Below are 26,633 nucleotides of genomic sequence, written 5' to 3'. Positions count from 1 at the left end.
TAAATTTTTTTTTTTTACTCTATAACTCAGCAATCCCTTTTCCGGGCACATACCCAAAGGAAATGAAATCACCACTTTGTAAAGATATCTGCACTCCCATGTTCATTGCAGCATTATTTTCAGTAGCCAAGGTATGGAAGCAACAAGTGTTTGTTGATAGATGAATGAATAAACAAACTGTGGTACATAGATAAAATGGAATATTATTCAGCCCTAAAGAAGAATGAGAACTTACCATTTTCCACAACATGGATGAGCCCGGAGGACATTATGCTAAGTGAAATAAGCCAGACACAGAAAGAAAAATAGTGTATGATCTCACTTATATGTGGAATAAAAAAAATCAAATATAACAGAAATAGATGACAAAACAATGGCTATGGGGAGGGGGAAGCAGAGGAAATGGGGAGATGTAGGTTAGAGCATACAGAACAGATATATAAGATGAGCAAGTTGCCTCTTTTTCCGGCTGGAACCATGGAGGGTGTAGAAGAGAAAGAGAAGGTTCCTGCTGTGCCAGAAACCCTTAAGAAAAAGCAAGGGAATTTCGCAGAGCTGAAGATCAAGTGCCTGAGAAAGAAGTTTACCCAAAAGATGCTTTGAAAGGCAAGGAGGAAGCTTATCTGTGAAAAAGCAAAACAGTATCACAAGGAATATAGGCAGATATACAGAACTGAATTTTGAATGGCAAGGATGGCGAGAAAAGCTGGCAACTTCTGTGTACCTGCAGAACCCAAAATGGCATTTGTCCTCAGGATCAGAGGTGTCAATGGTGTGAGCCCAAAGGTCCGAAAGGTGTTGCAGCTTCTTCGCCTTCATCAAATCTTCAGTGGAACCTTTGTGAAGCTCAACAGGCTTCAGTTAACATGCTGAGGATTGTAGAGCCGTATATAGCATGGGGGTACCCAAATCTGAAGTCAGTAAATGAACTAATCTACAAGCGTGGTTATGGCAAAATCAATAAGAAGCGAATTGCTTTAACAGATAACACTTTGATTGCTCCATCTCTTGGTAAATATGGCATCCTCTGCATGGAGGATCTGATTCATGAGATCTATACTGTTGGAAAACACTTCAAAGAAGCAAATAACTTGCTGTGGCCCTTCAAATTATCTTCGCCATGAGGCGGAATGAAGAAAAAGACTATCCATTTTTTTTTAATTTTATTTTATTTTTGAGACAGAGTCTCACTCTTTCACCCAGGCTGGAGTGCAGTGGCATGATCTCAGCTCACTGCAACCTCTGCCTCCCATGTTCAAGCGATTCTCCTGTCTCAGCCTCTGGAGTAACTGGGATTACAGGCGTGTGCCACCACACCTGGCTAATTTCTTTTTTTTGTATTTTTGTTAGAGACAGGGTTCCACCATGTTGGCCAGGCTGGTCTCCAACTCCTGACCTCAGGTAATCCGCCCGCCTCGGCCTCCCAAAGTGCTGGGATTACAGGCGTGAGCCACCGCGCCCGGCTGAGAGACCACCCATTTTGTAGAAGGTGGAGATGCTGGCAACAGGGAGGACCAGATCAACAGGCTTATTAGAAGAGTGAACTAAGATGTCTACCATGATTATTTTTCTAAGCTGGTCAGTTAATAAACAGTACCTGCTCTCAAATTGAAAAAAAAAAAAAAAAAGATGAACAAGTCAAGATCTAATGTGCAGCATAAGGACTCCAGGTAATAAAATTGTACTGTATATAAGGGATTCGTGTTAAATGAGATTTTAGCTGTTCTTGCCACACAGAGAAAACAGATATGTGAGATGATGGATTTGTTAATTTGCTTCATTATAGTAACCTTTTTACTATCTATCTATATATATATATATCACATAACAGCATATGTGTATCTTAAATATGCACAATGAAAGTAATTTAAAAAATTTTACCCTATAAAAAACAATATCACTTTTCATGTAAATACTGTTATTTTAGGATCTTGGAGTGAAAATATACTGGAATATTTTCTGAGAAATAGCCAGATTACAGCAGAAGACGGTGCTGAGATCACCTGGTATCATGCAGCTAACCACAAGGCACAAACAAATGAGGCACTGAAAAGTAAGTCAGTACAGTTACTTGTAATTTACTTTGGATAATAGATTAATTCAACTCCTTTTTTGATATCTAGGTATATTTGCAGATACTAGAGACAGGTGATCCAAGTGTAAGTTCCAGGCTGACATGAGTATTTTATTTATTTTTATTTATTATTTAATTATTATTTATTCATTTTTAGAGACATAGTTTCTCTCTGTTGCCCAGGCTGGAATACAAAGGTGTAATCACAGCTCATTGCAGGCTCAAACTCCTGGGCTCAGGTAATCTGTGAGCCATCACACCAGGCTGAACATTTTTATAAAGTGTTTCATTTTGTTTACAAAATGGACAAATTGCATAATGAAAGAATTTTCTTATTTTCCAGAAGCAATTTGCCTGTTATGTCTGATTCGAAACTCTCATATATTATTATATTTTCTTATGTATGTAGTGATTTGAGTAAAACTTTTAAGATCAGGACCATGTATCTTACATATTTTTATGTCTTTCATCACGTACTAATGAGAAACCCACTCAATATTTGTTCAATGGATGGATGAAGGCATTGTATACCAATTTATAATTAATAAATAATTGGACAATATTTATACCTAAGCTAGAAATCAAGTCTTTGGTTTACTGATTCAACCTGTAATCATTGTATCTATATCCCTTCGTTATACAGATGAACATTATAGCAGTGTTTCTCAGCCTTTTCCTATAAAGTGCTCATGTTGACTGCAGCAGGAAAGGAGAATGAAAGCATATCACCACAGGGCCGGGGCAGAGCTTGCAGTATCCGGTCCAACAAGAAATTACCTTGAAATTCCATATTTTATTATAAAAGTGTATGCATTTTTGCATCCTAATCCATTATATATCTCAGCTTCTTTTATTGTCAAAACACTGTTTTAAATTGTATTTTTCTCCTCAAAAGGAAGAACTTTGTCTTGTTTCATGTTGAATCCTTAATGCCTGAAACAGTGCGTAGCATATAATAACTACACAGTGATTATTTAGTAAATGAATTTTAGCAAAATTGATGCCTCAGGAAATGGTTGCTTAATGATTGTCAGGAACTGTAAGGAGTCAATGCTAATGATTACAGGGTTTCTTTTTTGGATGATGAAATTTTTCTAGAATTAGAGAGTGGTTATAGTTGCATAACCTTCTGAATACGCTAAATAAAAACCACTAAAGGGTTCACTTTAAAAGGGTGAATTTTATAGTATGTAAATTATGTCTCAGTTTTTAAAAATGAAAAAAAATGATAGGAAAGGAAGAAATAAAACCTTTATTCACAGACAATATGATTGTGTATATAGAAAACAAAAAAGATTCTATAGATAAATTATCATAATAAATAGGTGAACTTAGAAAATCTCAGGATATGATCAGGGCGGTGGCTCATGCCTGTAATCCCAGCACTTTGGGAAGCCAAGTTGGGTGGATCATTTGACCCCAGGAGTTGAAGATCAGCCTAGGCAACATAGTGAGACCCTGTCTCTACAAAAAATAGAAAAATTAGCCGGGCATGGTGGCATGTACCTGTAGTCACAGCTACTCAGGAAGCTGAGTCAGGAGGATCGATTGAGCCCAAGAGGTGGAGGCTGCAGTGAGCTGTGATTGCACCATTGCACTCCAACCTAGGTGACAGAGTGAGGACCTTGTCTCAAAAAAAAAGAAAGAAAGAAAAGAAAAGAAAATCTCAGGATTCAAGGTCAAAATAGAAAATAAATTCTGTTTTTTTCTAATAACTGAAAATCTAGAAATACAACTTAAAAAATTTTACAATTTGTATAATAATAGTATATACAAAGCCCTTTTGCCATCGTAGCCTGGGGATGGTGAAAAGTTACTTTTGCTATGCTGAACAGGAGTTGATGAAGCAAGGCAAAGTCTGGCCATGGTCACAAGCTGGAGCTCCTGTGGGTGAGGCAACGTATGCCTTGATATACAGACTTCCTCCTTTTGCTGTCCCTGTTATATGAGACTATTAGAACCATGCAGTCTCCCAAGCAGAAGTGTGCCCTGACTTTTAAAAGTCTTCTACCCACAAGCTATGGATGGAAGAGTAGGGAGAGGGGCTGGGCAGCTTCTGTATCTTCTGTGTCTCCAGGCCAGGTCTCCCTCTCTTGTTAGGACTGTTAATATTAGTCCATCCAACTGCTTATTGATGTTTCCACTTAGAGATCTCTCATGCGTCTCAAATTTACGTTATCCGAAATGAGATTCTTGACTATATTTACTAACCTGCACTTCCTGTGATCTTTCCTGTCTCAGGAAATGGCACCACAATCTACTTAGATGTTTCAACCAGAAATCTAGGAGTCATTTTTTCGCTCCTTTCTTTATTCTTGTATCTAATATCCAATCATTATGATTCTATTCCAAAATACATTTTGAATTAGTCCACATCTTTCTTTCCATCTTTCTTATCACTATCCTAGAAGCCACCAGGATTTCTTGCTCATACTGCTGTAGTTCCCCCTTTTTTTTCATGTAGGAGACCTTAGGAACATACTTTACATGGGCCCAGAGACTCCTCAACTTGCCCATTTACTGATTTTTTTTCTATCTATTGGAAATAATGGAATTAGCAGACTGCGACTATTACTCTTTTTTTTTTTTTTTTTTTTTTTGAGATGGAGTCTTGATCTGTCGCCAGGCTGGAGTGCAGTGGCACGATCTACGCTCACTGCAACCTCTGCCTCCCGGGTTCAAGCCATCCTCCTGCCTCAGCCTCTGAGTAGCTGGGACTACGGGCATGTGCCACCATGCCCAGCTAATTTTTGTATTTTTAGTAGAGATGGGGTTTCACCATGTTGGCTAGGATGGTCTCCATCTCCTGATCTCCTGATCTGCCCTCCTTGGCCTCCCAAAGTGCTGGGATTAGACTATCACTCTTAAATGAAAGATTCCAAGCTTTTGTGCCCCTTTATAACCACACTGATAAAGGAGACCTACAACCCCCTTCCCCAACTTCATCCTGGGAAAATAATAAAAGACTAGATCATCTATCTTTCTGCAAATTCACTTGCCCTGTTGTCCTTGCAGAAGTTTGGCCATAGGGTGAAAGAACAACTTCTCTGTATCTGCCCTCCCCCTGGCGAGATAAGCCACACAAACATCAGGACTCAGCACTATTCACATGGTTGAAGAATTCCACCTTTGGCAGAGGGCTGGAAGCTGTTTGGATAGTACCTGGACATTGCTTAGAATTGCATTTGATAGAGAATAAAAGGAGTATAAAACTCTTTGATTGGTCTTGGTGTTTTGGTGTTTATTTCTTTATTTTTATTTTTTGTAGAGAGTCTGGTCCCAAACTCCTGGCTGCAAGCAATCCTCCTGCCTCAGCCTCCCAAAGTGCTGGGATTACAGGTGTGAGCACCACACCCAGCCATTTTGTTATTTTATGCTTTGCCTCACTGTAATTAAAAGATCCTAAATATGGTATAGCTTAGAGAAGAGAGATATAGCAAACATCCATTGAGTTCTTTTTTTTTTTTTTTTTTTTTTTTGAGACAGAGTCTCACTCTGTCACCCAGGCTGGAGTGCACTGGCACGATCTCGGCTCACTGCAAGCTCCGCCTCCTGGGTTCACACCATTCTCCTGCCTCAGCCTCCCAAGTAGTTGGGACTACAGGTGCCTGCCACCACGCCTGGCTAATTTTTTGTATTTTTAGTAGAGACGGGGTTTCACTGTGTTAGCCAGGATGGTCTCGATCTCCTGACCTCGTGATCTGCCCGCCTCAGCCTCCTAACTTGCTGGGATTACAGGCGTGAGCCACCGTGCCCAGCCACATCCATTGAGTTCTTACTACATCACCAGTCCCCTTTTCTTTCTTCCTATAAGAACTTTTTTTTTTTTTTTTTTTTTTTGAGACAAGAGTCTCGCACTGTCATCTGGGCTGGAGGGAAATGGCACAATCTCGGCTCACTGGAACCTCTGCCTCCTGTATTCACGTGATTCTCCTGCTTCAGCCTTCCGAGTAGCTGGGATTACAGGCTCACACCACCACACCTGGCTAATTTTTTGTATTTTTTGTAGAGACGAGATTTCACCGTGTTGGCCAGACTGGTCTCGAACTCCTGACCTCATGATCCGCCTGCCTTGGCCTCCCAAAGTGCTGGGATTACAGGTGTGAGCCACCATGCCCGGCCAAGAACTTTACTTTTATTAAGGTATCCATTTCTGCTCCATACAAGCATATGGAAACTGGTTCCATTTGTAGCTCCAGGGGTGGATTACAATAAGTTAATCAGCACTTGAAGTTTTCCTGATGATTCATATTGCTCCCATGGTGGGCAAGTGATCAAACTGGGCTCAATTAGACTCAAGTAAAGTAATTATATCTATAATTACCAAAGAAGTTTTATATCTTAAAATTGAAATATGTGAACATGAAAATATGTAGCCCTAGTGATTATTGGTAGCTGTCTTAAAATCATGAGATGAAATTAGCCTTACGATGAAGACGACACCAAGGACAGTGAAGAAAAGAGACATAAAGATCACGATAACATCACTGAGCTGCTGATTGTACCACACTTAAAGCTCACCTGACCCCTGGACTTTTAGTTATTTGAGATGATAAATCTACTAGCTTGAATCTGAATTTCTATTTATTTGCTGCCAGAAGCATCCAGTAGAACTATGAGTCCATCCTAATTTGATAGATTATTTTCCCTGCTTCCACACTTGCCCCTGTCTAGTTTATTTTCCACCCAGCATCCAAAGTGGTATATTTAAACATAAATCAAGCCTCTTTATTGGTCTCAAATGGTGTTCCATTTAAAATCTTTAATATAATTGCTAGATAGAAACATGTTTGGTTCCACTGCTCTGGTTTCCAAGAGGAGAGATTTTTTTCCCTAAAGACTTTGACCTCTTGCCTCACTGTTTATTTCTCTCACAGAGGTTGAGAGATTGTTTTGGTTTGTAGTTCTTGACTGGGTGGAGCTAATCTATCAAATGCACTAGGCCAAGCAAGGTGGCTCACGCCTGTACTCCCAGCACTTTGGGAGGTCGAGACCAGCCTGGCCAACATGGTGAAACTCCATCTCTACTAAAAATACAAAAATTAGCTGTGCATGGTGGTGCATGCCTGTAGTCCCAGCTATTCGGGAGGCTGAGGCAGGAGAATTGCTTGAACCCAGGAAGCAGAGGTTGCAGTGAGCCAAGATCATGCCACTGCACTCCAGCCTGGGTAACAGGGTGAGACTCCATCTCAAAAAAAAAAAAAATGTGCTGGACAAGGGAGTGAGCTCTTCTCTTCCACTGGGAAGCAGCCATCTGGATATTTGTATTTGTTAGAACTTTGCTTCAAAGGGGATGTTCCAAGATTTGGACTAGAGGGTGACTGTGGCAGTTAGCAGGTAGCAGGCACAGGCTTATTTAGTTCTCAACTAAGCTGTGTCCTCTAACCTAGCTTTAGAGGTAATACAAGTATACTTTGATCCCTGTCTACTTAACTTGGCTATTTTATTTCTCAAGATCCACTTGGAGGCCAGGTGTGGTGGCTCACGCCTATAATCCCAGCACTTTGGGAGGCCAAGGCAGGTGGATTGCTTGAGACCAGGAGTTTGAGACCAGCCTGGGCAACATGGAGAAACCCCGTCTCTACTAAAAATACAAAAATTAGCTGGGCATGGTGGTGCATGCCTGTAATCCCAGCTACTTGGGAGGCTGAGGCAGGAGAGTTGCTTGAACCCGGGAGACAGAGGCTGCAGTGAGCTGAGATCATGCCACTGCATTCCAGCCTGGGTGACAGAACGAGACTCTGTCTCTAAACAAACAAAAAACAGATCCATTTGGAGAAAGGGGTGCTATTTATTGGCATCTTCAAACTACCTCAATAACCTGAAGGGCCTGCACAGACTGGCCTGTGTCTCCAAGTCCACCTTCACAGTGTTTTCACATTCCTAGAAATTCCCACACTGGCCTCACAGCAGTGCCTTGCATGGCTACGCTCCCTCCTCCTTGGGCTGTCATACACATTCTTTCCTGGAAAGCTCTTTTCCCCACGCTCTGCCTTGCTAACCCCTTAAGCTGATCCTTTGTTATCGGCTGAATTGTCACTTCCTCAAAAAGACTTTTCCTGACTCCAGAATCAAAATTCAGGGAAGCACCTTCCTATGTGGCCTTTTGTGACTGGCTTCTTCAATTAGTATGTTTTCAAAGTTCAGCTGTTTTCTAGTGTGTATCAGTTCTTTATTCCTTTTTATGGCTGAATCATTTTTGTGTGTGGATATACCACATTTTGTTTATCCATTCATCAACTGGTAGACATTGGTTGTTTCCCTTTTTTGCTACTATGATTACTGCTGCTATGAGCATTCACATACAGGTGTTTTTGTAGACATGTGTTTTCAGTTCTCTTGCTTATATGTCTAGGAGTAGAATTCCTGGGTCATATGGTAACTATATGTTTAACTTTTTAAAGAACTGCCAAACTTTTCCAAAGTGCCTGCTCCTTTTTACATTCCTCCTAGCAGTGTGGATAAGGGTTCTAGCTTCTCCACATCTTTGCCAACACTTGTTATTGTACTTTTTTTTTTTTAATTATAGCCAGCTAAGTGTATATGAATTGGTATCTCATTGTGGTGTAGATTTGCATCCCCTAAAGACTAATGCTGGTGAGCATCTCTTTGTGTGCTTTTTGGAAATTAGCTTATATTTGCAGCTGAGTAGCTTTCTTAGCCTGTTCCCTGCCTGTAGAAATCTGGAAGCCCACAGACCTCTTTTCGTTTTGAACTATCTCTGTCCTTTTGTGTCCAAGTAGTTATATCTCCCTTAAAAATATAGTGGGCTTTTAATATATTAAATTTAATCAGAAGCCACACCCCCGTCTCTTTGAGGTAGGCCTCTCTCTACTTTGGTATGCAAGTTAAGGTGCAGTGGACAACACCCTTAAGATTCCAAAAGATTCCATATCTAGCTATGTGGCTACATGAGGCACCTTCTTTCTGAGGGCTTAATAAAGGGTCATATGGTTGTACCCTTGGCTTGATATTGACACTGAGGCCATGTTTTACTGGTGGTGCTATGGTTTGAATGTTTGTTCCATCCAAAACTCATGTTGAAATTTTTTGTTTTTTTTAAGAGACAACGTCTCACTCTGTCACCCAGGCCGTAGTGCAGTGACGCAATCACAGCTCACTACAGCCTTGACCTCTTAGGCTTAAGCGATTCTCCCTCCTCAGCCTTCTAAGTAGCTGGGACTACAGGCGTGTGCCACCAGCATGCCTGGCTAATTTTTTTTTTTTCCAGTAGAGATGAGGTCTCGCTATGTTGCCCAGGCTGGTCTTGAACTCCTATGCTCAAGTGATCCTCCCGCTTCTGCCTCCCAAAGTGCTGGGATTACAGGAGTGAGCCACCACTCTGGCTTCATGTTGAAATTTAATTGCCAGTGTAACACTGCTGCGAGGTGATTAAGCCATGAGGGGTCCACCTTCATGGGTGGGTTTAATGCCATATTTAAAGGACTTTGGAAAGTGGGTGTTCTCTCGCTCCTCCTTCCACCAGGTGAAAATGCAGTGAGAAGGCCCTCTTTAAGTATCAGCACTTTGATATTGGATTTCCCAGCCTCCAGAATGGTGAGCCAATAAATGTCTGTTTATTATAAATTACCCAGTCTGTGTTATTCTGTCATCACAGTATAACACAGACTAAGACAGGCAACACCCTAGATTTAACTTTTGGCCCGAGACTGTCTCTTACTTTGAGAATCTCTTGCCAGCTGGAGAGGACAGGAATAAGAAACAGTTTTATTTTCGAATTCAGAAAGTTCTGATTTGGTAATATTTTCTCTACATGCTGCTGAAAATCTGAAATGTTAATTATTTAGCTTAGCTCTTTCTTCTCATTCTTTATTATAAGCAGTTAAAAGAAGCCAGTTGCCACTTTCACCATTTCCCCTGGAAACCTCTTTAGCCAAATACACAGGTTCACTGGGTATCCTGTCTATCTTCCACCAGTTGCTACAGTGACAGTGTAGCCAGAAGTTTTACCACTATGGAAACAATAAAAAGAGCTTATTGTTCTCAAGCTTCCAATAAGAATTTCTGCACTGCTCTTCCAGCTCCCATGAACAGTTCCCTCCTTGCCTTTCTTGGCTTCCACCAGGTCACAAAGCCAATGCCACATGTTTCAGGTTTTTGATATGGCAACACTCCACTTCCAGCTACCTATTGCTTTTTATCTATTGCTGTGTAATAGAATACCCAAAAATGAGTGACTTAAAATAGCAGTGCTGTATTTTTTTCTCATGATTTTATGGGTCAGCCGGGTGGTTCTTCTGTTGCATGTAGTACGGGCTTAGGACGTTCATGTAGCTGCATTCAGCTGGGTGCCCAGCTGGGCCTGGAAATTCTAAAATGACCTCACTCATATGTCAGTGGCCTTAATGCTCTCTGTCAGATAGGAAGTCTTAGTTCTCCTCCACGTGGCTTCTCTCTCTCTACGTGGTCTCTCAGTCTTCGGTAATCTTGCCTGAATGTCTTTACATGGTGGCTGGATTTCAAGAGTAAGAAAGCTGAAGGTGCCAGCTGTTTTAAAGGCTAGGCCTAGAACTGACAGTTTTATTTCCACTACCTTCTGTTGGTCAAAGCAGATCACAAGTGGTGCCAATCATAATCCCAAAAGACACAATCCCAAATGCCATATCCCGAGTGTTGAAATGCTGAAAGATCAAAATCCATAGCCTAAAATCCTTAATATCTAATTGAATCCCCAAACTATAATGATAGATTTAGAACTAGGTGCAATCAAGGCTTATAAGAGTGAATTTCAAGTTGTTACCAGTAAAGTTTGTCTTTTTCATTCAGCCTGATGCCTTTAACAGAAAACTCAGATGAGTGGATTGGTCACGTAAGATGGCAGTGACAAAAACTTCAGTTTAAAATGCCTTATGGGTCTGTATTGGCATTCCTTCCCGCTGATGAAATTCTAGGAGCTTTTAGTAAATTAAAGCTGCATTTGCATGAAGAAGCCAGAGAAATTACTGACTGGTTTGAAGATAATGACATGCATGGTCGGATAAGAAGACATGCCATGGAGTTGCTGTTTGACCATCAGTATTGTTTCCACCAAATTTGTGATCTGCATATAAGTGCATGTGAAATGGATTTCCACGTACCCAAAACAGCATAGAAACATGGCACAGAAGATCGGAAAATTTAATAGGGAATACTCATGCAGGTGCATATCAAATCATAGAAGAAGTTGAGAAAAAAACAGCGCCACATAGAAAATGAATCTGAATGTATTCTCCAAGGAGACTCATGCCCTAAAAGAAAAAATGTGGCCGGGTGTGGTGGCTCTCACCTGTAATCTTAGCACTTTGAGAGGCAGAGGTGAGAGAATCATTTGAGTCCAGGAGTTTGAGACCAGCCTGGGCAACACAGTGAGACCTCATCTCTACTAAAAATTTAGAAAAATTAGCAGGGTGTGGTGGTGCATGCCTGTAGTCCTGGCTACTCAGGTGGCTGAGGCAGGAGGATCCCTGGAGCCCAAGAGTTTGAGGTTGCAATAGAGTGAGACTCTGTCTCAAAAAAAAAAAAAAGGAAAGAAGAAAGCAACTATTTATTGCAGTGCAGGTTGGCCACCTCTTATGGAGTACACTTGTGTGATTACCTGTCATCTATCCCACTTTTTTCATGTGTCGAAGCTTCTTTTTCGTTTTTGCCCACTATTTTATTATTTATCTTAAAAAACATTTTTTTTTTTGAGACAGGAGTCTTGCTCTGTTGGCCAGGCTGGAGTGCAGTGGCACGATCTCAGCTCACTGCAACCTCCGCCTCCTGGGTTCAAGTGATTCTCCTGCCTCAACCTCCTGAGTAGCTGGGATTACAGGCGCCTGCCACCACACTTGGCTAAATTTTGAGTTTTTAGTGGATACGGGGTTTCTCCATGTTGGCCAGGTTGGTCTCAAACTCCTGACCTCAGGTGATCTGCCTGCCTCAGCCTCCCAAAGTGCTAGGATTATAAGCGTGAGCCACCGTGCTTGGCCATTTCCACTATTTTAAATGGTCAGCATTGTTTTTTATAATTCACTATGCTACATAATTCATCTTTGCATTGTTTCTGGTATTGGAGTTATAGATTGTATAAAGACTTTTAGAGTGTTCTAATTTGTTTTATGCATTTTTTTCAAATTTGACTCCACAGAGCTGCATTTTCACAACATTGACTTTGTGTGTAACCATTGCGCTTATTGATAAAAACGTTGAAACTTTCACAGGAAATGAAGAGATATCCATTTGTACATCTGCATTTGTGAAAGATAAAATTTCTCAAGATCACAGTTCTTTGGGTGACTACGTGTATGATGGCAACCCATCACAGTTTTTGACTGATCTTGTCAAAAGACTTAGGTTGTTCATCAAGTTATTTCAGATGACTGCAGTTATTTAAGCTATTTCTTTATGACTACAGTTCATTTGCTCATGTTATATCTCTGAACTGATTAATATACCTGGGTGTTTATGCTTGCAAAAATGTGTGTTATTATTGCCTATTTTATTGTGTAAAGTGGCCTCTGAAGTGTTCTGCCGTGTTTTCATAGGTTTCTCAAATAAATGCCCTTTTAAAAATGAACAGGATTGGCACAGTGGCTCATGCCTGTAATCCCAGCACTTGAGGAGGCCAAAGCAAGATTACTTGAGCCCAGGAGTTCAAGACCAGCCTGGGCAACATACTGAGACCCTGTCTCTACAACAGATATTTTTTAAAAAATCAGCTGGGCATGGTGGCACACACCTGTAGTCCTAGCTACTCAGGAAGCTGAGGCGGGAGGATTGCTTGAGCTCAGGAGGTCAAAGCTTCGGTGAAGTATAATGCTGCTACTGCATCAGCCTGGATGACAGGGTAAGACCCTGTTTCTAAAAAAAAAAAAAAAGAAATTTAAAAAAATGTAAGTAAATGCATTTTAAAGAATTTTTAAAATTATTTTTTCCAATATTTTCAGGATTTTGATATTTTGGGATTGTGATTTTGGGGATTTTAGACTTTAGGGATTTTGATTTTCTGGGATTTCAAAATTCGAGATTATGGCATTTGGGGAATTACGGCCCCAACCCATCACAAGACCTGCCCAGCTGAAGAGGCAGGGAAGAGGATGTTGATGGGAAGAGCGGTATGCATGTACTGGAGGGGTTGTTGGCAGCCATCTTGGAGTCAGTCTGTCACAGCCTGCTGAACATACTCACACCATGTCTGCTGAAGCTCCTTATCTGTTCAAAGGATGTGTGCTTTTAAGCAGTAACTAAACCGTAAGTCAAAGAAGTGAATTTTTAATGTAGACTTTCAAACATGAGCAATGAATATCCATAATTTCTAATTTGAGGAGTGAGAAGATAAAAGTACGATTTTTATTCCCAGAAAACTTCAGCAAATACTTATTAAGCCTTTCATTATGTATGTACTTTGCTGGTATTAGAAAGAAATTCAGAAGTATGTCAACAGCTTAAGATCTGTGTAACTTAGGGAAAGTCATTTAACTTCTTGACATCTGTTTGCTAATCTAAAAAATAAGGACAATGTGTACGGACCTTGTATACTGCCTGGCATGGGATAATTGCTCACTGAGTGTTACTTTTCTTTCCTTTTTTTTATCTTCCTCAAAAGGATACTGAACATGGTGCCTCCTGTAGTTCTGTGCCCTGTTTTCTTAGCATTAACTGAAGTTCTTTTATTTGGACAGGTACTGCTCACATGATAGAGGCTGATGTCCTTCTTCCAAGTGATGGATCAGAACACAGCCAGCCAATTATGGCCCATCCCCCTGAAACAAACAGTGATAATACTCTACAGGAGTGGCTGACTGAAGTTATGAAAAGCAATAAAGGCATCAAGCTGGATTTCAAAAGGTATTTGTATAAACATGTTCAATTTTCTGGGAAAAAAGTAATAGCTGTGCCTGACTACCTATTTTTTTTATGTTATCCAAACTGAAAATGGAATTGTAGACTCTAATATATTTCAGGACTGAACCTAAATGAACCTAAGACCCACTGAGTTATTTACTAAAATTGTTTTTTGGAGACCCTTAAAGGCGAAAGTTAGATTAATTTTTATAAAGGAATTTATCATAAGTGACCATCGTGACAACAGAAGGGTAAATTAAAAATGCTACATATGTTAAAAAGTAACCCAGGAGAGAGTGAGCTGGGAGAAATTCATTGAGCTAGTTAATGCATACCCTATTTGATTTATATTATTATATTTGTAAAGGGAATTATTTAGAATTCTCCAATAACCAAAGTGTTTCTGAAAAATAATGCTTGGAGGCAGCCAGGCGCAGTGGCTTCAGCCTGTAATTCCAGCACTTTGGGAGGCTGAGGTGGGTGAATCACCCGAGGTCAGGAGTTTGAGACCAGCCTGACCAAAATGGCGAAACTCCACCTCTACTAAAAATACAAAAATTAGCCAAGCATGGTGGTGGGCGCCTGTAATCACAGCTACTGGGGAGGCTGAAGCAGGAGAATTGCTTGAACCTGGGAGGCGGAGGTTGCAGTGAGCTGAGATCACGCCATTGAATTCCAGCCTGGGCTACAAGAGTGAAACTCCCTCTCAAATAATAATAATAATAATAATAATAATAATAATAATAATAATATTTGGAGGCATTAATACTGAAGAGCAAGAGTAAGCTGTCATTTCCTTCACTGTGGCCATCACAGGAAATTTTACTTTTGTAGTATTTTGGCAGTGTAAAAATGATAAAGAAAGCCAGAAATATACAGCAACACTTCAGAAGCACACTGTAAAGCTTATGAAGGCAGCTGCTATTGAAATCTAGGATTGGCAGTAAGCCTACTTCATCTCTGAGTAATATTTTTAAATAGAATTATCTCAAGAAATTAATAAGGACTTGGAATCTTGTAGGATTCTTAAGATGAGTCTAACCATTTGTTATGGGGCAAAATATACCAGTAAACCTTATTATACCGTTAGTGAATGAATAGATATATAAAATCTTGATATACAGGAGTTTGGATTGACAGGGTCTTGTGAATTAAAGAACTATCTTAAGATCATAAACTTTTTTTTCAACCGGGCACGGTGGCTCACGCTTGTAATCCCAGCACTTTGGGAGGCCAAGGCGGGTGGATCACCTGAGGTTAGGAGTTTGAGACCAGCCTGGCCAACATGGTGAAACCCCTTCTGTACTAAAAATACAGAAAATTAGCCAGGCATGGTGGTGTGCACCTGTAATTCAGCTACTCGGGAGGCTGAGGCAGGAGAACCTCTTGAACCCAGGAGGTGGAGGTTGCAGTGAGTTGAGATCACGCCACGGCACTACAGCCTCAGCAACAAGAGCAAAACTCTGTCTCAAAAAAATAAATAAATAAATAAATAAATAAATAAATAAATAAAAAATAAAAAATCATAAACTTTTTGAGTTATCAGTGGTTCAATTTCATTTTATTGACAAAGAAACTTAGTTCCAGAGTGGTTAAGTGATGTACCTGAGGGTAACAGGTAAGCTTTGACAGGTAAGCTACAACCAGATCCTAATTCTCCTGAAGCCAGTCCAGTGTTCTCTATATCATGAAATAAAGCATTTGATCTTTAGTGCTTGATGGCTTAAACTTTTAGATCTCCTTGATGTCATGTGCTCAGTTTTTCATGTTTACTATTGCCCCTTGAATTGTTTCCTGGAACATATTCTTTGGCTTCTCACCAGTCAGATCAGCTCATTCATTCTTAAATGCTAGCAGCTGCCACAAAAGCGCTGAGCCGCTGAAACAAAGATTTTGCAAGTTTTTTTTTTTAAGTCATAACATATTTGAAGGGGATTCAATATAAACTAATAGGTATATGAACACCTATTGCATGTCAGACACTGTTCTAAAAGCATTGCATGTATTTTTCATTAAATTCTCGTAACAATCCTAAGAGGTAGGTTATTGCTGTTATTCTCATTTTCCGGATGAGGCAATGGAGATGGAGGGGCTAAGGAGCCCGCTTGTCACGTAGTTGTTAGTGGAACTAGAGAGCTGTCAGCCTGGCTGGAGAGTTCACACTTTTAACCAGAATGCTGCACTCACTCCCTTTGTAAGAGCAGCTGAATGACCTGTTAGTTAAGTTTTAGTAGTTCTTGTTTTGTGCTTCTAAGTTACTTTGTTTGGTACACAAATAAAAAGTATTATATTTTGGCTGGGCGCAGTGGCTCATGACTATAATCCCAGCACTTTGGTAGGCCAAGGTGGGCAAATCACCTGAGGTCAGGAGTTCTAGACCAGCCTGACCAACATGGAGAAACCCCGTCTCTACTAAAAATACAAAATTAGCTGGACGTGGTGGCACATGCCTGTAATCCCAGCTATTCGGAAGGCTGAGGCAGGAGAATCGCTTGAACCCGGGAAGCGGAGGTTGCAGTGAGCCGAGATCACGCCATTGCACTCCAGCCTGGGCAACAAGAGTGAAACGCCAGCTCAAAAAAAAAAAAAAAAAAAAAAGTATTATATTTTTAAATTTTATCTGGAGTCTTAGCAAGCTCTTCAGCGTTTTAGCCAAGAATTATTTTCCCTTAAACAATGCAATTTTATATAGTTTGTTACAATTTTAAGTACGATATTTATCATTCCCAATTTTTAAATGAAATTAATAGGAAAACAGGGTATGATATTTAGAAGTTTGATTTACAAATAACTTTTTAGGAAAAAATATATTCTATAATAACTAAGTTTATATTCTTTTCAGGAGACTTAAGTAAATACCACCAAGGAGCAATTTTCAGTAGTAGTCTCACCAGGACTTTCCTCTTCGGGTGATCATCTTGGTGAAGCTTTGGTACTTCCTTATGGGAAACTTAGTACTAATTTATGTAAGAATTGAGAATGTTGGCCACTGTATTTTAAATTAGAATCACATGGAATTTATAGATTAATTTAGAAGGATGTGTCATTTTATAATACATGCAATATTGAGTCTTCCAGGCTTGGTCTGTTATTTCTTGTAGTGTACAGTAGTCCTCTGTTATCTGCAGTTTCAGTAACCTGCAGTACACCATGGTCTAAAAGTGTTAAATGGAAAATTTGAGAAATAAACAATAAGTTTTAAATTACACACCATTCTGAGCAGTGTGGTGAAATCTGGTACTTTCCCATTCCATCCCACCTGGGGTGTGACTCATCCCTTCCCTTCGTCCAGCGTATCCACACCATATATGCTGCCCACCTGTTAGTCACTTAATAGCCGTCACAGTTATCAGATTGACAGATCACAAGAAGAAGGGTGAGTACGGTACAGTATGCTATTTTGAGAGAGAGAGAGAGACCACATTCACATAACTTTTATTATAGTATATTGCTATAATTGTTCTATTTTATTACTAGTTTATGTTGCTAATCTCTTACTGTGACTAATTTATAAATTACACTTTATCAGAGATAGGTATGTGTAGGGAAAAAAAACAGACTACATATAGGGTTGGGTGCTAGGTAGTTTCAGGCATCCCTTGGAGGTCTTGGAACATATTCCCTGCAGATAAGGTGGACTACTGTAGATTTTATTTTGTTATTAGGAAAGTTTGTTCTCAGTTCTTTTTTCTCCCACAAAATGTTACACCTTTTCTTCCAGAAGAACTTTAGAATTACTTCGTCAAGTTTTAGAAAATAAGAACTACAACAACAAAAAGTTTTTGGTTCTTTAGTGAGGTTTTAAATTTGTTTAACCGCAGATTTTGTTTTTCTTATTTAAGTTTCTGGTAAGGGAAAATATCATTATCCTTCGTCTACATTAGTGATAATTAAAATATTTACATATAAAATGGAATAAATGTATTAAATTCTTGCTTCACTATGTTCTTTGTCATAGTTCCTTATGTTTAACTGCACAGTGCTTCGCATGTAGTAGGCACTTAGTAAACACTGGTGGAATTTCGATTTGTGGGAGAATACGCTGTTTGAAACTGGATATTGGCCAGGTGCGGTGGCTCATGCCTGTAATCCCAGCACTTTGGGAGGCCGAGGCAGGTGGATCACTTGAGGTCAGGAGTTCAAGACCAGCCTGGCCAACATGGTGAAACCCCGTCTCTACTGAAAATACAAAAATTAGCTGGGTGTGGTGGCACACGCCTATAGTCCCAGCTACTTGGGAGGCAGAGGCAGGAGAATGGCTTGAACCCGGGATGCAGAGGTTACGGTGAGTAGAGATCACACCGTTGCACTCCAGCCTGGGTGACAGAGCGAAACTCCATCTCAAAGAAAAAAAAAAAAGAAACTGGATATTATCAGATGGAGAATCAATCTTAAACCACTCACTCTATGTCAATTTACTAAATTGAGAAAGCCTAAGAGGCTCCCTCCTGAAATGTAAACTGGAAATTAGTATTTAACCCAGCTTCCATAAGACACCAGATTTCTTAAGAAATCAGAGTCCTTTTTGGAAAAAGAGGAGCTTGGCAGGAGACATGCATGGATTAGTTCAAGGTTTTTCCTTACTCCACCCATGAAGAGCAGCACCTCATGGGGACTTGGCTGCTGCTATGGGACTGACAGACAAGCAAGCTTTGGAGTCACAGGTACAAGTTGCTTGCTACCAAAAATGGAATTTTGTAGGAAGTACAGCGTTGGATCTCAGAATTGTGGTTTTAACATGGTGTTGACACAGGGCAAGGCAGGGAGAATTTAAAAGAGATAAATAACAACATCTAAATTAATGTCTGCAGAGTCCAGCATTAAGGTTTATTAATCCTCTAAAATCTAGGCCCTCCCCATTCAGGGGCAGAAGAGTGAGAGGGAAGCGTACCACATGGCAGCAGAGGGAAAGGGGCTAGAAGCTAAGGGATAGAGCCTGGGTTCCTCTGGTTTTAGTACATAGTATCCTTGCTCACTGGTAAACATAAACCAATAAATAATGAGATTATTTAAATTTCTTCTCTTAGAGTAGGAGGCCCAAAAGGAGTGGAGACAAGAGAGGTAGAAGCATAGACAGAAGTACTGCCGTCTCTTAGGAAGAGAGAGGGAAATGTGAGGAGGGGTCGGTGAGTGTTCTCCCCTCCAGTATCCATCTCCAAAATTCATAGCCTCCCATTATGATATTCACTACAAGGTAATTTTCTTATAAATGAACATAGGCAAGTCAAAATTATGGAAGCTGATTAAAACCTTATTGTTTCAAAGTCTGTAGTTATCAGCTAGAATATCTGTAGGGAAGTAAAAAGAGTGAAGTTGCTTTTTAAATTTAAACTAAAATATACGTATTTCTAATTTTCAGAAAAGGTTCTTACAATAAAAGAAAAATGAAACAGAAACTTGAAGGAAATACTATAATTTTATATTTTACAGTCATTTTTAGAATTGTTTATGTATCCAAACTCACCCAAGAATACATAAGGGAAAGAAGCTACTTTTATTCTCCAGGGTCTTGAGCCTGAATTAGAGATACAGGGCTTGGATCCACTTGGGTATTTCATAAATGTGAATTTACAGGTTATTAAGTGTATTTCATTTATCTTATTTATACATTCTCGAACGAGTGAATATTTGTGTCTTTTAAAAAACTGTTTTCACACCAAGTGATCCTAATATGGAGTTTTGAAACCTCTATTTTGCCCACAAGTAGTACCACTATTCATATATTTACAGACTCTTTAAGGTATATTCATGAATAATAAGCACAATTCAACATTTAGAGATATGGCATATGTTAGCTTTTCCCTCTGGTGCTATGCGATCTTTGATTTTATTTAACCCAGACATTATTGTATTTTTATTATGAATTTGAGAACATTGAGACCACTAGTCTAAAAGAACTTCTTTTTACTTTACCTAAAGAATCTATCTCATTGACAACAAATTATGTTTTTAGTCTGGCAGCTGTAGAACCATCCATGATGCTCTTGGAAAATGTGAAGAGGCATCTGAAGCGTCCTGTATGGATTAATGCCGATATTCTTCCTGGTCCAAATGGAAATAGCAAAGTAACAGATGCAAAACCATTTTTAGACACCGTGACATCCTTCTTTCCAGACGTGACGTTTTCCCTGGGTTGGACAACAGGATGGCATCCTGAGAAAGTCAATGAAGGTAATAATTCTAATAATGTATTTCTTGGTCAAATTAAAATATCCTCCAGGTATAAAAATAACATCTTTAATACAAAGCCCAAAACCCATTCTACAAAATCTAAGCCTGATGGAAAAAAAGGCCTGACCCTTCAGGTATGTGCAGACCCTTCCATCTGCCCTTTCAGATAGATGCCATGTTCACTGGTGACGCTGCAGATTTTAAGAGAGTTCACACATTTATAGTCATATAAGTAAAGCTTCTGTTAGCAATCTCTTTTTCTAATTTTTAAAAATATAATTTTCCAGATTTTAAAGGAAAGTGGAACACGTCTCTTCTTTTTATCAGGAAATTAGCTGCTAAACTAACATATTCACTTAAGATTTCTGTAAAATGTTCCTTTACTGACTGACCAATATTTTTTACAACTTGCTTTTGATAGAGTATAGAGTTATTTAAAATAGATATATTCTGGCCGGGCGTGGTGGCTCATGCCTGTAATCACCACAATTCGGGAGGCCGAGGTGGGCGGATCACCTGAAGTCAGGAGTTTGAGACCAGCCTGGCCAGCATGACGAAACCCCGTCTCTACTAAAAATACAAAAGTTAGCCAGGCATGGTAGTGTGTGCCTGTAGTCCCAGCTACTCGGGAGGCTGAGGCAGGAGAATCACTTGAACCCAGGAGGCGTAGGTTGCAGTGAGCCAAGATCGTGCCACTGTACTCCAGCCTGGGCAACAGAGTGAGACTCTATCTCAAAAAAAAAAAAAGTGTGTGCATATATATATATGTGTGTGTATATATATATATATTTATTTATTTATTATGTATATAGTTTATTTATATATAAAAATATATATTCTCTATATATACATAGATACTTTTTTTTCAAGCTATTTAGAAACAAGCAAGTGTGTTTTCCATGTGGTTTTTTTTTTTTGAAATAGAGTCTTGCTCTGTTGCCCAGGCTGGAGTGCAGTGGTGTGATCTCAGCTTACTGCAACCTCCACCTCCCAGGTTCCCAGGTTCAAGTGATTCTCGTGCATCAGCCTCTTGAATAGCTGGGATTACAGGCGCCACCACGCCCAGCTAATTTTTATATTGTTTTTTAGTAGAGATGGGGTTTCACCATGTTGGCCAGGCTGGTCTCAAACTCCTGACCTCCAGTGATCCACCCACCTTGGCCTCCCAAAGTGCTGGGATTGCAGGCATGAGCCACTGCACCTGGCCTTTTTTTTTTTTTTTTTTTTTTTTTTTTAAGAAACAGGGTCTGGCTCTGTCACCCAGGCTGAGTGCAGTAGTACCATCATGGCTCACTGCACCTTCAACCTCCTGGGCTCAAGTGATCCTCCCACCTCAGCCTCCAGAGTAGCTGAGACCACAGGCATACACCATCACACACAGCTACTTTTTAAATTTTTTTGTAGAAGTGAGGTCTCACTAAGTTGCCCAGGCTGGTTTCAAACTCCTGGGCTCAAGCTATCCTCCCACCTTGGCCTCTCAAAGTGCTGGGATTACAGGCATAAACCACCGTGCCTGGCCCACAATGTCTTAACATGATTTAAATATATGTAAAATATGTACATATATAGTCAATTTTACCACTATTTCTACTTTAAGTAAAATATACAGGTAATTTGGGCAAGCCAAAAAGAAAATTGATTTGATGTTAACTATCACTTAAACAGCTAGCATATACCCCAAAGCAACCTTTCTTGGAAAAGAAAATTTAACAAAAATAGGAAATCCAAGTTTATAGAGAATAATAATGATGCAGGTGTACCTAAAAGAAGAGCCTTAAAATATTTAAAGTAAATAAAATCTAGTGGTGTAAATTTTTTTTCTTGTGCTTGAGAGATTAGTAAAACCTTTTTAGTGCCTTAATGTTTTGTTAAATTTGCTCTAGGTCACTTGTGGAATGATTTTTTATCTCCATTTTCCACTTAGTTTTTTTTCACATTAAGTAGCATTTTAATTGACTTAGAATCCAAATGGAAAGTATTATGAATTACCTATGAATTATCTATGGTTTTACCTAATTATAGGTAATTTAGTCTTTTATTTAATTGTCTTTCAAGATTTCAATCAATAAAGTTAAATTTTTTTCTTTTCTTTTAAGGGTACAGTTGGACAATGGTGAAAGAGATGGAATATATATGTAATGAACTAAGTCAGCCTGTAACGTTCCCTGTCAGAGCAGCATTACTCAGGCAGTCTTGTTCTCAGTTACTTTGGCTGTTAAAGAAATCAAACAGGTATGTAATAGTTTAACAAATGTGTATGTGAGTGTGTATGAGAGACAGAGATAGAAAGGGCATGAAAATTGATTATTTAAGGACAGTGTGTGTGAGAGAAAGGTAGACAGAAAAGGAATGAAAACTGATGATATAAGCGCACAGACTCCCTCACCGGATTGGAGCTCCTTGATGAACCTTAACTTACTTAACATCGTATATTTTACCCCTATTCCTCACAAAAGTTTTTGTACATAGTAGGTGCTCAGTAAGTGTTAGCTGTCTTTTTCATTATATATTCACAAAAAATTATGAGTGGATAAATTAGCTTCTTTTTAAATTTCATCATAATTTCAGAAATCAGCCAGGTGTGATGGCTCACACCCGTAATCCCAGCACTTTGGGAGGCTGAGGCAGGAGGATCCCCTGAACCCAGGAGTTTGAGATCAGCCTGGGCAATTTAGTGAGAACTCGTCTTTACAAAACATTAAAAAATTAGCCGAGCATGGTGGCATGCACCTGTAGTCTCAGCTACTCGGGAAGCTAAGGTGGGAGCATCACTTGAACCTGGGAGGCAGAGGCTTCAGTGAGCCAAGATCATACAACTGTACTACAGCCTAGGTGACAGAGCGAGGCCCTGTCTCAAAAATAATACTTTCAGAAATCTTTTTTATATAAAAGTTTTATTTTGGTATGTAATAAAAATTAGTTGGACCACCTATTGAATATTTAAATAGATTATAAAAGTACAGATGTTAAAAATTTTATTTTTTTTTCTTTTAAGAGATCAATCAGTAGAACAAAAGGAAAAGTCCAGAATCTATCATGGAACTTAGTGTAGAAACAAGCTGACTTTTCAGATCTTTGGAGCAAGAAGTTCGGCAACTGGTTTTAGGACAACAGGCTGTGTAGGAAAAACAATGCTGACACCTTTGCTTATTCCTTGCTCCAAAATACATTCCCAATGAATTAAAGATTTGAACATCAAACAGTAAATGCATAAAGAATAAACAAGGGATGATTCCTTAAATATAGTTTCAGAATGGAGAAGACCTATCTTAGTAGTAAGGCACAAAACCCAGAAGCCTGTGAAAGGAATTTTGATACATTTGAATACATAAAAATGGAAAGCAACTAGTAAAAAGACCCCCAATGTGTATGTCAGAGAAATGTTAAGAATTCTGACAAATAAAGGATTTTTACAAATTACCCAGAAAAAGTCCCAGTTTAATAATTCACTATGTTGCAGAGAATAGTGGAAGCAAGACACTCATACATTTTTGGCTGGAGTATAAACTGATCAATAATTTCCTTGGAGAGAAATTTGGCATATACTCATGAATTTCACTAATGAGACCGTGTCTTACTAATAGACGTTCACATAAGCACAGAGACATAGGTACAAGGATATTCTGGAAGCATCGTTTGTATTAATAAAAGACTTGAAACATTCTAAATATCTATCAGTCAGACACTGTTGAATAAATTATGGTACACCCATATGATGGAATGTTATATGTTATAGATAATGCAGAAGACCCTATGTTTTAATATGGAATGATCTCTAAGATATATTATTAACTGAATAAATTAAGATGCAGAATGATAGGTATAGTATGATTCCATTTGCATGTGGGAAAATTGATGTGTAAAAATATTTGTAGATGAATTGAGCTTAGAGTAGTTTGAAACAGTGGCTGCTAGCATTATGCTTAAAGAGAAATATTAGGTGATACCAGACACTATACCAGTCAGATTCTTAGTTACAAACAACTATGGGGCAACCCTCATTGTTAAAGTATCCCGTGATGCTATTTGACATTCTCTTTTTGCAAACACATCATTTATTTATTAACTCTGCCTCTAGTTTTGTTTGTTTTCATTAGTGTCAGGGAAGTGCACTGAAATCAAATAGCATACTGTATTAATTTTTTAAAGATTATTGAAATTAAAGCATTACGTTTAATTAAAATTTTCAGTTCTCATGGAAAACTCTAGAGTTTTTGAGAATATATCTTCTTACCCTCATTTGAGAAACATTTACAATATAGATGGACTCTATTTTCTTGGAGACATAATACTCAGATAATCATGTGCACAAGTACCATAAGACTATGGCCACATTTATGAGAGAATTCAGCCCAGCCTATATTCCATTTGGGTATATTTTTTTCATTTTTGATGATGTCACGTTGATTTTCACATAGTCATATGTGTGATAAGAGCACCTAAAATCTATTCTCTTAGCAAATTTTTCAAATACAACAATATTAACTATAGTCCTCATACTGTCCATTAGATCTCTAGACTTATTCTCTTGTGTAACTGCAAGTTCATCTACTCGTTATTTTTTAAAGATACCTACTTACTCTCATTTTACTGGTTTTGAGACTTATATTCATCCTCCAAAGTTCTGGAGTTTGCTTGTTTTTCTAATTATTCCATAGAAAAAAAACTACAGAACGTTATCATTAGTTCTACAGATTTAGAGGTTCTTATATTGTTTGAGATAGGAAGGAAAAGTACATTTATTTTTTAAAAACTTAGCACTGAAATATTTCTGTAGACTATACTTTTTATGGTAAAAGCAATGTAGGCTGATAACAGTGTTTCAGATAACAAAATCTGGATAATATGCTTCTACTTTAAAAGACTGAAGGTTAGAATTGTCTTTATGGTGGACCCGGGTGTTTTAATTTTGTTCCTAATAATTCTTTTATTATCTAATGTTTGTGAGATTGCATGAAGACAGCAACCTTGCTTATCTTGATCATCCACAGATCTTCCGCATTTAAAATAATGCCCAGCACATCATAGGAATTTAATAAATAGTTGTTAAATGGAAAAACCAAATGCATACAGGCACTGTTTCATCATAGAGAGCATTAGAAGCCTGTACTTTCTGGAGAAGTAGTTTTGGTGTTTAAATACAAAAATAGCTATAAAAGACAGCATTAAGCAAAGAGCCTTAGAGATTATTTTAGTTACTCTGGTGTCAAGTACCGCCTCAATCACCTTGTGATGTGCTCTAATGTAATTAGTAATATGAATAATATGTTACAAAGAGGAGTAGCTTCTAGAGAAAGAATGCTTCTAAGAAGGTAGCAATATCCCATCTTCAAACGAGAACCTCATTTTGAGTCAGGCAATTGTGCATGAATGAATCTTGCGATATCAAGAGAGCTATTTGAAATAAGACACTATCACAATATTTCTGTGTCAGGGAACTCAACAAGTGATGAACTGCCGATCCCTTTTTGCTTCTCATCTAAGTAGTTGGTGAATCCACTCTGCGGTAACACCCTTGAACCATGGCGAAGTTTCAGTTCTTGATAGCATACCTGTTCAAAGAACAGGCTAAGTGTTTTTATTATAGAAATTTCAAAATACAGTAACTCAAACAGGAGAGAAGTTTATATATCTGTCTCCAAACAGTCCAGACTCAGGAAGGTCTCAGGAGGGTGGAGGATCTTCTCCAACGGTCATCTAGAGCCTAGGTTCATTCTGTCGAGTTCCTCTGCTAACCCTGGGAGTGTCAGCATGCACATAAGTAGAAGCTGACGTACACTATCACATTCCCATTCCAGCCCACAAATGTTGACAGAAAAAAAACATACACCAGAGTAACTAAAATAACCTCTAAGGCTCTTTGCTTAATGCTGCCTTTTATAACTATTTTTGTATTTAAACACCAGAACTACTTCTCCTGAAAGTACAGGCTTCTAATGCCCTCTATAATGAAACAGTGCCTGTATGCATATATATATATGAAGGCATATACTAGATGTATTTAGATGACCTGTATATACTAGGAGTATTTATATTTTTATACTAGGTGTGTATATATATATATAATGCATATCCATATATATGAAGGCTATAGATTTCTGTATACAGTCATCCCTCAGTATATGTGGAGGATGGGTTCAAGGGTGCTCAGCATATACCAAAATCAGCTCATTCTGAAGTTCCCAAGCTGTTCCTTTGGGACTTGAGTACACAGAAAGTCAGCCTCCTTATACCCACATTTCAAATCCTGTGAATACTCTATGTCCATTCTCATTTGGTTGAAAAAAAATCAGTATATCAATGGACTCACTCAGTTCTAACCTGTGTTGTTCAAGAGTCAATTATATTGATTTGGATATTGTGTCCAAATCTATATCCTAAATTCTCTTAGCATTTTTAATAGTCTTTCAGGGCCAGGCACAGTGTCTCATGTGTGTAATCCTAGCACTTTGGGAAGCCAAGTCGGGCGGATCACCTGAGGTCAGGAGTTCAAGACCAGCTTGGCCAACATGGTGAAACACCATCTCTACTAAAGTCAAAAAAAAAAAAAAATTAGCCATGC

At 38.8% G+C, this 26,633-nt stretch overlaps 1 protein-coding gene and 1 pseudogene across 4 annotated transcripts in view; both read left to right on the top strand.

The window, feature by feature from the left end:
* Positions 1-26,633, top strand: part of FAM151B (family with sequence similarity 151 member B) — a 59,086-nt gene that overhangs the window by 11,964 nt on the left and 20,489 nt on the right. For 2 of the 4 annotated variants that reach the window (XM_003822269.5, XM_034959887.3), the window contains exons 2-5: positions 1,928-2,053; positions 13,738-13,903; positions 19,854-20,071; positions 22,168-22,303. In XM_003822269.5, coding sequence (XP_003822317.2) covers positions 1,928-2,053; positions 13,738-13,903; positions 19,854-20,071; positions 22,168-22,303 — 646 coding nt within the window. Of the gene's footprint in view, positions 1-1,539; positions 1,671-1,927; positions 2,054-13,737; positions 13,904-19,853; positions 20,072-22,167; positions 22,304-26,633 lie in introns of those variants that run through there. The other 2 variants (XM_014344869.4, XM_034959888.3) reach the window with 2 other exon arrangements.
* LOC106634762 (large ribosomal subunit protein uL30-like) lies at positions 478-1,124 on the top strand (annotated as a pseudogene).

This window comes from Pan paniscus, chromosome 4 (assembly GCF_029289425.2).
Source record: "Pan paniscus chromosome 4, NHGRI_mPanPan1-v2.0_pri, whole genome shotgun sequence".
Lineage (NCBI taxonomy): Eukaryota > Metazoa > Chordata > Mammalia > Primates > Hominidae > Pan > Pan paniscus.
This window is presented reverse-complemented; position numbering and strand designations above follow the sequence as displayed.